The sequence below is a fragment of the Lutra lutra genome, chromosome 3 (genome assembly GCF_902655055.1).
Source record: "Lutra lutra chromosome 3, mLutLut1.2, whole genome shotgun sequence".
In the NCBI taxonomy this organism is placed as follows: domain Eukaryota; kingdom Metazoa; phylum Chordata; class Mammalia; order Carnivora; family Mustelidae; genus Lutra; species Lutra lutra.
In genome coordinates, this window is record NC_062280.1 from 15,516,583 (window position 1) to 15,527,945 (window position 11,363).

An 11,363-nucleotide genomic window follows, 5' to 3' on the forward strand; every position below is an offset into this window, starting at 1 on the left:
TAAAGTCTTTAAAAAAGAATGAGAGACAAATGCTTAAAAAGCACATAAAAAATGCTCCACATTATCAGTCATTTGAGAAATGCATATCAAACCACAATAAGATATTGTTTCATATCCACCAGAATGGCTATGGTAAAGAAAATGAACAACACCAAGTGTTGGGAAGGAAGTGGAGAAATCAGAATCCTCAGACACTTTCGGTAAAATGTAAAATAGTGGGTGCCTGGGTGGCTCAGTGGGTTAAGCCTCTGCCTTCGGCTCAGGTCATGTTCTCAGGGTCCTGGGATCAAGTCCCGCATCGGGCTCTCTGCTTGCCAGGGAGCCTGCTTCCTCCTCTCTCTCTCTGCCTGCCTCTCTGCCTCCTTGTGATCTCTCTCTGTCAAATAAATAAATACAATCTTAAAAAAAAATGTAAAATAGTGCAGTTGCTTTGGAAAAGTTTGTCAGCTCCTCAAAAAGCTAAACAGAATTACTATATAACGAAGCAGTTCCACTCCTGTATGCACCCAAGAGACCTGAAAGCATATGTCCATACAAAAATGTATATACATCGGGGCGCCTGGGTGGCTCAGTGGGTTAGGCCACTGCCTTCGGCTAGGGTCATGATCTCAGGGTCCTGGGATCAAGTCCCGCATCGGGTTCTCTGCTCAGTGGGGAGCCTGCTTCCCTCTCTCTCTCTGCCTGCTTCTCTGTCTACTTGTGATCTTTCTCTGTCAAATAAATAAATAAAATCTTAAAAAAAAGTATATACATCAATGTTCATAGCAGCATTATTCATAACAGCAAAAAAGTGAAAGCAAATGATGAATGGAAAAACAAAACTTGGTATATATATATATATATATATATATATATATATATACAAGAGGATATTATTTGGTCATGAAAATAAATGAAGTCCTGATACATTTTGCAATAGAGATGAACCTTGCAAACATGATGCTAAGTGAAAGAAACCAGACAAAAAAGGCCATAAAGTGTATGAGCCCATTTATATGAAATGCCCAGAATAAGCAAATCCATAGAGACAGAAAATAGTTCAGTGGTTGTCAGGGGCTAGAGGGAAGGAGGAATGAGGAGTGGTTGTTAACGGGTATGGGGATTTCTGTTTGGGGGCAATAAAAATACAATATTCTGGAATCAGATAGTGGCCATCCATTTGCAATTTGCGAATATAATAAAAAAAAAACAACTGCCAGAGGGAAGGGAGGTGGGGGGGATGGGCAAAATGGGTGAAAGGGAGTAGAAGATACGACTTCCACTTGGGGAATGAGTAAGACTTGGGAATGAACGGTACGGCATAGGGAACACAGTCCATGGTATTGTAAATACTGATGTGTGGTGATAGATGGTAGCTATGCAGTGGTGAGTGAAGCGTAACTATAGAGTTGTTGATTCTCTGTGTGGTATCCCTGAAACCAATGTGACATTGTGTGTCAACTATACTCGAATAAAACAAAATAAAACCCAACCACTGAATTGTATATTTTAAAAAGGTGAACTTTAAAAAAAGAGAGTGGCTTTATGGTACATGAATTATATCTCAGGAAGTTGTGTGAAAAAAATGAGAAGAAATAATACAAATCCCTTCTTGTGTCCAGCATAGACTAATTAAATCAGAATTTTTGGAAATGGGACCTGGATATAAGGGTTTTTTTTTTTTTTTTGAAGTTTTTGATGTACAGCCAGAATTGAGAACAATGCAGGTGATAGAAAGGGGCTAGTAATTTAGTTCTATGCATCTTCCTTTCTCCTAAAGCAAAAACAAAACACCTGAGCACTTGAATGCAAATCCAGGGCAAATTGTAGGTTTTAATAGATTTTTATTTTATTTGGGCCTTCAGTATGGGTGCGTGGGGTGTGGCTTCAAAAAACTTTTTTTTAAAGAATGCAAATACGTAGACAATTATTAGCATGACCCAAAATAACAGCAATTTTTTTGGAATTAAATTTTGAATCAGAGACGCAAAGCCATTCATTATTTTTGAGAAATTCATTGTTAAGAGTGACGGAAAATTTAGAAAAATTTGCAAAGTTGATTCTTAGTGGTTAAGAATGGTGGTTCTAAATGGTCTGTTTCTCAGGTGGTTGTAGTTGGGTTTTTAGTCGTAGCTTTGCTCACCATCTATTCAGTGATTTTAGAGAGGCAATGTGGGAGACAAGATGGAATACATGTGTTCTCTTCCTCATGTAGGTTTATAATACCTAGCTTCAGGTTCTTTGCTTTAAAAGTGAGAAGATTGAACTGGATGCTCTCCAGAGTCTTTGATCATTTACTGGAATAGCATTGAGGCAGAAAAATGGAGTAGAGGGGGAGCTCTTGTACACCCCTTCCATCTCCTGTGATTTAAGAGAACAAATATAGGAAGTTCTTGAGAAGGCTCCTCTCAGAATTTGCTATGGAAGGTAAGTTAAGCTTTTTGGGTTGTGTCTTCTCTTACTTTTTATCCTACTCTTGGAATGGCCAATAAACAAAGCCCAAAAGTTTCAAAACATTTTAGTTCACAAAAGCCTGTATCACAACTTAAAGCCAAATCTATTTGGGTATCCATGTCAGGTGTTCCAAAGCCATTTCCAAGGATCCCACTCAATCAGGAAGATAAACAATTAAGCATGATTAACATCTTTGGAATCTTAGCACAGATTCAAAAATTCCAAATGCGTAGCTGTGGTGCTCAGTGCCAACAGAAGGCCACATTCTGCCCTCCAAGTGAAAACACACTGCATTGTCCCAGTCAGAGGAGGATGCAGATAATATCAAAGTGCAAACTTTTAAACTCTCACTATAATTTTCTTCCAAAGCACTCCTGCAGCTTCATCTGCCAGGAGAAAGCCTTTGCTGGAGATCCGTTTATTTTGTTAATTATTATGTCTTGATTTCAGGGTGGGGGAAAAGTCCTCATGCTCTTATTCTAAGCAAATGATTTTTCCTTCTTCAGAAAACAAGATTTTGGTGAAGCAGTTGCCCATGCTTGTGGTGTACAACAATGAGGTCAACCTGAGCTGCAAGTATACCCACAACCTCTTCTCAAAGGAGTTCCGGGCATCCCTTTATAAGGGAGTAGACAGTGCCGTGGAAGTCTGTGTTGTGAATGGAAATTACTCCCATCAGCCTCAGTTCTACTCAAGCACAGGATTCGACTGTGATGGGAAACTGGGCAATGAAACAGTGACATTCTACCTTCGGAAGTTGTTTGTTAACCAAACAGATATTTACTTCTGCAAAATCGAGGTCATGTATCCACCTCCTTACATAGACAATGAGAAGAGCAATGGGACCATTATCCATGTGAAAGGTAACACATAACTCTACCAGGGCACCGCTCTAGAGTAAGAGTTTTCAGTGGCAGTCTTGAAAACTAGGTCATGATCAATGGTGGGGTTGGATAAGTCCCAGAGAGGAAGTCTACACATTATAAACTGGTGATATTTTGCATATTTTGATCCATTTCCCATTCTTCTATAAAGTTCAGAAGGAAGGGAATATACACAAGTGCCACTCCCATGTTTAACCCATTCTGTTCTGTTTTTCAGAGAAACATCTTTGTCCAGTGCAGCCGTCTCCTCAATCTTCTAAGCCATTTTGGGCACTGGTGGTGGTGTGTGGAGTCCTAGTTTTCTATAGCTTGCTAGTAACAGTGGCTCTTTGTGCTTGCTGGGTAAGAGAAGCAACACTATTTTGTGTAACTTTTCCATGCATGTGTAATCTGAACACATTCAAGAAATTTGCCCATGTGGTTCATTTTCTGTTTAATACATGATTGTTAGTATTATTGCTGTTATTTCCCTTCTCTTTTAACCTGTTTAGCTTTATTTGAGATGAAAATCTAATGTGAATTCTATTTTCCAGAAGGTAGTAATTAGGTGGCCATGCAAAAAAAGAAGCTGAGAAGTGGGGATCGAGTCTTAGGGCCAGTTACTTTTCTTTTCCCCCTTTTGCAATATCATGATGATATATAAAATAGTTTTGATATACATATATGTATAAAAATCTAACAACTTGGGAATCAAGGCACTGAAACCAATGCACAATTTTTGTTCAGGGTCCAAAATTGTGAGAAATTTGGTTACTGAAATTATGCATTCAAACCTAGCAAAGAAACTAGGTCTGTTTATCTGAGTCATATTTTTATCTCCTCTGAAGCAGTTGAATTTCGTGAGGCCAAGTATGGTTGCTGTCATTATGAAACCATAATGGGAGTTAGACTTTTCTGAGTTCTCAGCACTGAATTAGAGTTTACCAATTTGTGCAAATGTTCATGTAATGAGCTTGGTGTATTTTTCTTTACCTCCTTCAAAGTTGAAGGTTTGAACACACCTGGATGACCATATCCAACGTTAAGATGGGACTCCCTTACCGACGGTCTTTCCCTTACTCAGAAACCTCCCTTTCTCATGTACACGGTGTGGGACAGAATGTCTCCTGCATTGGTTTCACGTTGTCTTTGAGTTTTTTCCTATGTTAGATGCATGTGTGAGTCATTTCTTCAATAAGCAATGTATGCTCCTCAAGGATAAAGGACCATTTCTCTTGATATATACCATCCATGTGGTATTAAGCATTTTTAATGCTTAATGAGTGCTTATCAGATTTATGCATTAATAACCTTCCTAAAGGCCAAACTAAGGACTTAAATGAACATATCTTTAAGGGATATTCTACACATTTAACTAAACCATAGATGGGTCGGTGATTTCTGCAACCCACACCTGGTGAAACCATTCTGTTTACTAAAGACTTGGTGCTGGGGTGGGCAGGGCAGGGGATGGACAGAGGTGAGGGGGGCAGCCTTGGGTTCACAATCATGTAAATGACGGATCTAGCCTGAGATTTTTTTTTTTAAAGATTTATTTATTTGAGAGAGAAAGAGCATGAGTATGAGAGTGGAGGGGGAGGGGCAGAGGGCAAGAATCCTCAAGCAGACTCCCTGCTGAGCACCGGATATGGGGCTTGGTCTCATGACCCATGAGATTATGACCTGTATTGAAACCAAGAGTCCAATGCTTAACTGACTGAGACACCCAGGTGTCCTACCTGAGATCCCTTTATTTTTAATTATTTATTTATTAAATTATTATTATTATTTTTATCATGTTAGGCACCATACTGTATGTCACTAGTTTTTGATGTAGTGTTCCAAGATTCATTGTTTACATATAACACCCAGTGCTCCATGCAATATATGTACTCTTTAACACCCATCACCGGGCCAACTCACCCCCCCCAACCTCCCTACCCTCTAAAATCCTCAGTTTGTTCCGCAGAGTCCATAATCTCTCATGGTTTGTCTTCTCCTCTGATTTTCCCCCTTCCTTTTTCCCTTTTTTCTCCTAATGTCCTCCATGCTATTCCTTTTAAACTCTGTTGGCCTATTTCCAAAGTCTACCTCTTGATCGATCCCCACATGCTGCTAACATTTTGGAAACTCTAGGGGCAGAGATGGACATTGGTTAGGCTGCCTGTTTGCCTAATCTGTCTCTTCTGCAGAATAGGGAAAAAAGTGGCTGTTGATTCCTAGAAATCCCTTATACTAGATAGCAACTTGATATTTACCCGTCTTGCTTCCTCCAAGTTGCCCCACCCTGAGAGCCTTTTATGTAGAGAAATATTGCTTAAATTCTTTCTCTGATGTCAGTTCTGTCCCTCATCTTTCTTGATCTTGGGGTCTTCATACACGTTACGTTCCCACTTTGAACCTCTGTGGTGTTTGCCAAATGATTTTAGAGGTTAGAATCTTAGTCCTTATTTTTATCTCTTGGGAATTTCAACTTCTTAATCTAAAATATAGGTGAAGTGGCTTTATGGGTACACTTCCTTTGTTATTGCTGACCTAGGTCAGTGTCATACCAGCTTCCCAGGAAATAGTTTTGAGACTTACTTTAACTTTCGGTGGCCAGAAGGGTACTGCTCATCATTTAAAACTTATTGTAAACACACATTAGAATATCAGTTACTATAATCAGGCACTAATTGGCTCAGTGACTGGCATCACCCAGAAGAACAAAAGCCTTCTCATTTTCAGTGAATTTAAACAGTTCACTTTCAACTTGGAAGCATCATAGATGCTACAGGTTTTTCTTTGGTAGCACTACTTGCTTTGTCTTGATAAAACTTAACTTTGGTCTTATTTTGTTTCGTAAATTCCCTGTGAATTAGGAAGAGCCAGTGCTTGGCATGATCTTATCTTCTGCGGCCTCTTATGGTCGATTAGGTTGTCCAATAAGAACCCTTTATTTGCCTAGGTCTTTGTACTATCTGACCCAAAGGGTGTGAAATAAATATATATCTTTATTTTATAAGATAACATCACACCCCCCACCCCAGCTCATCTTTTCTTGCTGCTGTTACTGTTTAAGCAACCAGCACCTTGTTGATCCCAAGAGGATAGCCATTTCCTGGGTCCTATTCTGGGAGCCTATTTTTGGCTGATCTGCTCTATGCCTTGGTGTGAGGGGCTGTTCTCTGGAACTTCCTCAGGGCTTGTGATGTGCTACCGTAGGCAGTTGTAGGCTGAGCGGGTTTCTGGGAGCAGCTGCACATTCTATCTCAGCTCTTGACTTGTTGCTTACATTTGAATAAATAAAGTGCTCCCCTCTACCAGCCTGCTGGGGAACAGCACCTGCTACTGTCACTCATTCCTCCACTCACCCAGCTGAGCTGGAAAACCTAGTCTCTTTCTTAGTCTAAAGGAACCTTTTTGAAAACACGTTCTTCTCCATGATCAGTCACAATGTGGGGAATGTGGACAGTGTGTGGATAGGTGGTATCTTCCTTTAAACCAAGCATGCCCTTGAAGACTGTGTCTTTAAGTGAATTGTGTCTTGCTGCTGCTTCCAGGAAACAGGTGGGTAAGGGTGGGGGTGGTGCGAGGGCAAGGGAGGAATGGTCCTGATATCACACATATTTAGTGGACTTAATAGAACAGTGAAGACCTTATCGGGGCTTCTCTACCAGCTATAGTTGTATTTGAGTGTTTGGAGGCAAAGACTGCCATTTCGTGTTCTGGCAAGGGAAGTCAGAGCAGGAGTAAGTACTAAAGTGCTTTCCAGGGTATCAGCAGCAGCCTTCCACATGTATTCAGAGGCAGAGGTTTCCTTGCCCTTATCCTGCCCTGCCATAACCCTGTGCTCGAGAGAATGCTGGTCCTTATTTATGGAAAGGATGTAAAGCCATGATGTTTGAAGAGCAACTTCCCTCACTCATTTTGTTTCCATGGCTACCTCTCTTGAATGAATCTCTCAATTATGTCTGTTGAACACTATCCTCTTCTTCGTTTCAGCTGGATAACCCGTCCATCATTTATATCCTAAATGACCAAAGCTGAATTTGTAACCTTCTCTTAAAAATCTACTTCTCCTTTTGTCCTGCCTTATATCCGTGGATGGAACAGCCTCCTTCCAGTCTACCAGGCTCAAATCATTGGTCATTTCTGAGGATGAGCAAAAAGGAAAGGTCAAGCAATCCGACAATATTCATTCTAAATTTGGTCCCATGTTTTGTATCATTTACTTCCTTTTCATCCCATTCTTTTTCATGATCAGATTCCTTAGATCGGGATTTCTCAGTCTTGGCACTATTGACATTTTGGGCTGGGTAATGCTTTGGTGTCAGGGGCTTCCCTGTGCAACATAGTGTGTTTAGTCGCATTTCTGGCCTCTACCCACTAGATGCCATAGCATTCTTCCCAGTGGTGACAACCCCAAATACCTTCAGACATTGTCAAATGTCCCCTGGGACAAGGGATAGGGAGCTGGCAGTGTCAAGGATGAGGCTCAGGAAGTCTTGGGCAATTGTATATGCAGAAGTGTCACTCACTGAGATAGAAACACTGGGGGAAGACAAGACTTTAGGGGAGGATCTCAGTTTCCTTTTGGACAGGTTTTGTTTGAAATGTCTTTGAGGTCCCATCCAGAGATATAAATTTGGGTGAATAGGTGGTAATTGAAGTTGCAAATGGGGATGAGTTTGCCTAGAGAGAGAGGATGGAGTAAGTAAAGGAGAAGGTCTGTGAGGAGCTTTAACACTGAATGGCTACTTAGAGAAGGATGAGCTTGCAAAGGAGGCAAGGAAGGAGTAGCCAGACAAGTAGGATGAAAACCATCATGGTGCCATCTTAGGGAAGGCAAAGTGGAAGAGCATCTCAAAGAGGCAAGAGTAATCATTAGTAGAGAATGCTACCAAGAAGTCAAAAGATGAGGCCTGAGAAAGATGAGGACATGTTAGTTGGATTTAGTAATGTGGAAGCTGGGGTTTTTCCAGCTTGCTCATGCTCATCTGACAAGCCTCAGGGAGGAGCATGGAAATAAGACCAGGGCAGAAGTCACTTGCTCACTTACTTGTTCAAGTGTTCATGTCATTCACGTTCCATGTATCTACGCATCAGGCCTAGGTGCCTAGAAATAGACATTTTTTTTTTCATAATAGGGAATTCTGAATTCAGAAACCCAGGTAGCTATTTTTAGAATTTTTATGGGTCTTTTAACAAACATGTAAATTTTGCCATCACATTGGTTCAGAAAAGATGCTCCTAACCTCCAGTAAAAACTATACTAAGATTCACAGTGCATGTAACTCTTGCTCTGGGTTTAGTATTGCCCCTACATCCCTCACCCCTGTTAGAAATTCATCGAGAAGGAGGTGAATCTGAGGAACAGAGATAAGTGACACCATTATCTTTATGGAAATGTACATACACACAAGAGAATAGGAATGTAACTTGTTGTCTTAAACTATACCTCTCCACTAATTTGGGCTCCAGGGCTATGAATTTATGATTATTTCAGACTCTAGAGGGGTGAAGGTTCTCTCGGATTAATGATGCAAAAATGGCTTGTTAAGCAAATGATAGATGTAAGAATATTGCAGTGGGGATGCTTAACCTTTTCAAAGGAGGAAGGGCCTTTAAGAGTATTTACACATCAATGGTGGATATATTAATTAGATATGCTTTTGGAATTTAGATCAAATGACTGCATTGAGGGTAACATGGGTACATTCAACCCAAATACCTTCTTTGATTCAGATTTTGCATGTTAATTTAGAAGAGTCCAAAGAAATTAGGTTTGATTAGGCACTATCCTGGTCCAAGACACTCAATGAATACAGGTTTATTCAGCTTCATTTGTCAGTCCATGTTCTGAGTAGTTGCCCACCCCTGCCCAGTCTTAGAGCTACTCCTACTACATCTTGTTCTGTTCCCTGGCCCCCTTCACAGAGACACTTCTCTTTTCTGCAGATGAAGAGTAGGAGGAGCAGGATCCTTCAGAGTGACTACATGAACATGACTCCCCGGAGACCGGGGCCCACCCGAAGGCACTATCAACCCTATGCACCAGCGCGCGACTTTGCTGCATACCGTTCCTGACATGGACGCCTATCCAGATGCAAGCCGGCTGGCAGCTCTTCACCCGCCCAACACAACTGCTCTGGATAGGAAAAACCTGCCTTGTCTTCAGCCGGCCACGGGCTCCTTCTACAGGCTCTTCTTAAGCCACTGATGCCAATTTTTCTTGAATGACTAGACCAAATAACATTATTTTTGAGACTCCGAAATGAAGTTAAAGAATATTATTGTGGCAGGCTCTAACTTGTAGTGCCATGACCCAAATGCCAACTTACCACGTATTTATTGACTTAAGAGGTTATAGTAGAAAACAAACAAACAAACAAACAAACAAAATCCATGGATTCTGTCAACCTTGAAATCTGCTTTCCATTTCACTCCTTTCTCACTCACCTGAACATTGTGGTCAAGTGAAATGCGATATGGAAGGACGTTTTAGATGGAGAAGAAAGGATAGAAAAACATTCCTTTTGGTTAAATGGGGGTTTATAGTGGGGATAGTTTAGAGTGGGGGAGAGGGGACGGAGACTTACACATTTCAAAAACCATTAAAACACTCTCTCTCATTCCTGAAATGAACCACTTAGTTCCTATTAATACTGTTTTAGTTTAGAAAGGTATAGACATTATTTTTTTAATTTTTAAATTTTTTTTTATTAACATGTAATGTATTATTAGCCCCAGGGGTACAGGTCTGTGAATCACCGGGTTTACATACTTCACAGCACTCATCATAGCACATACCCTCCCCAATGTCCATAACCCCACCACCCTCTCCCTACACCCCTCCCTCCAGCCCTCCTCAGTTTGTTTTGTGACATTAAGAGTCTCTTTTGGTTTGTATAGACATTATTTTTTTGATGAACTCTGGTCATATTTAGTCATCTTGACCAATGGAATTCATTTGAAGCAATTTGAGGCAAACAGTCTTGCTCTACTTTACTCCCTGTGATGGGAATGCAATGTAGTATTCACAATATGATTTGAAAAGCATAAAATAGTCTTCCCCCTTACCGAGAAAGAATGTGTCAGGAAATGAAGCCACTTGATGTCAAAATCATTTGAATACTCTGAAGAAGGGTTACTTCCTCAGAAGATCATTCCTGTCAAATCATATAGGGGGCTTTTCTGTTCCCTATATTTCAGGTTTGCCTGGTTGGTCTTTTTGTCATCTGTGTGGAAATCTCAAGTGGGAGACTGAAAGGACATCCAGAGCAGTGATGGTACTCTGAAAAGGGGCTGTTGGTATTCATGAGGGCCTGGGGGATGAGTCCCAAGAAACTTCTTCTGGAGGAGGAGAATAGAAGGGAATCATGTGACTCTTGCCGATGTACTGAGGGGAGTGGTCAATATTTGATGGAAGATTTCCAGAAGACAGAGGAGACAAGGCGAGAGTTCCTTTACAGGGACTTTATATGATTTAGGGCTCAGAACTCCAGAACTCTGTGGGTTCAGCTGTGTGTTTACCCTGGAGTTCCATTGACATGGAAAAATATTTTGTGTATTTGGTGTATGTTTAAGACAGCATCAAAGTTCTCAAGATATCCTGCAAAGCCGGACCCTGTAAGACCTGATCTTGTCATGACAATGGATATTTTTCTGCCTCTGGTTGGGGTCAACTGGTGTGTGCCTGGGGACCTTAAAGAACAGCTTTACTGCTACCTTTACAATTTGTTTTGTGCTTTGATTTACTCAGATGTTAGAGGAGTCTAGGTTTTGGAAGCAGGTAAAATAGATCTGGTCCAAGTCCCCTTTCTAGTTGGCCTTAAGCAAGTCACTGACTTTCTAAGACTCTACTCTTCAACTATAAAGTGGAGGTAATGATCATAATTGTTTGTCCCTATACTATAATCACCATCAGGGCATGGCCCAAGTTTGTCTTTTTTTTTTTTTTCTTCTACTTGTCCCTGGCACTAGTGCCATATCTGACAAATAATGTTAGCTACTATTATTATTGTCATATAAATAATGTATAAAGATTAAACTGGGGGGCACCTGGGTGGCTCAGTGGGTTAAGCA

The 11,363-nt window shown here is 40.7% G+C and overlaps 1 protein-coding gene across 2 annotated transcripts in view; it reads left to right on the forward strand.

Annotated features, from left to right (window-relative positions):
* Positions 1–10,057, forward strand: part of CD28 (CD28 molecule) — a 28,086-nt gene extending 18,029 nt beyond the window's left edge. For both annotated transcript variants that reach the window (XM_047723224.1, XM_047723223.1), the window contains exons 2-4: positions 2,940–3,296; positions 3,535–3,659; positions 9,237–10,057. In XM_047723224.1, coding sequence (XP_047579180.1) covers positions 2,940–3,296; positions 3,535–3,659; positions 9,237–9,365 — 611 coding nt within the window. In that variant the 3' untranslated portion in view covers positions 9,366–10,057. The remainder of the gene's footprint in view (positions 1–2,939; positions 3,297–3,534; positions 3,660–9,236) is intronic.
* The last annotated feature ends 1,306 nt before the right edge of the window (positions 10,058–11,363 follow it).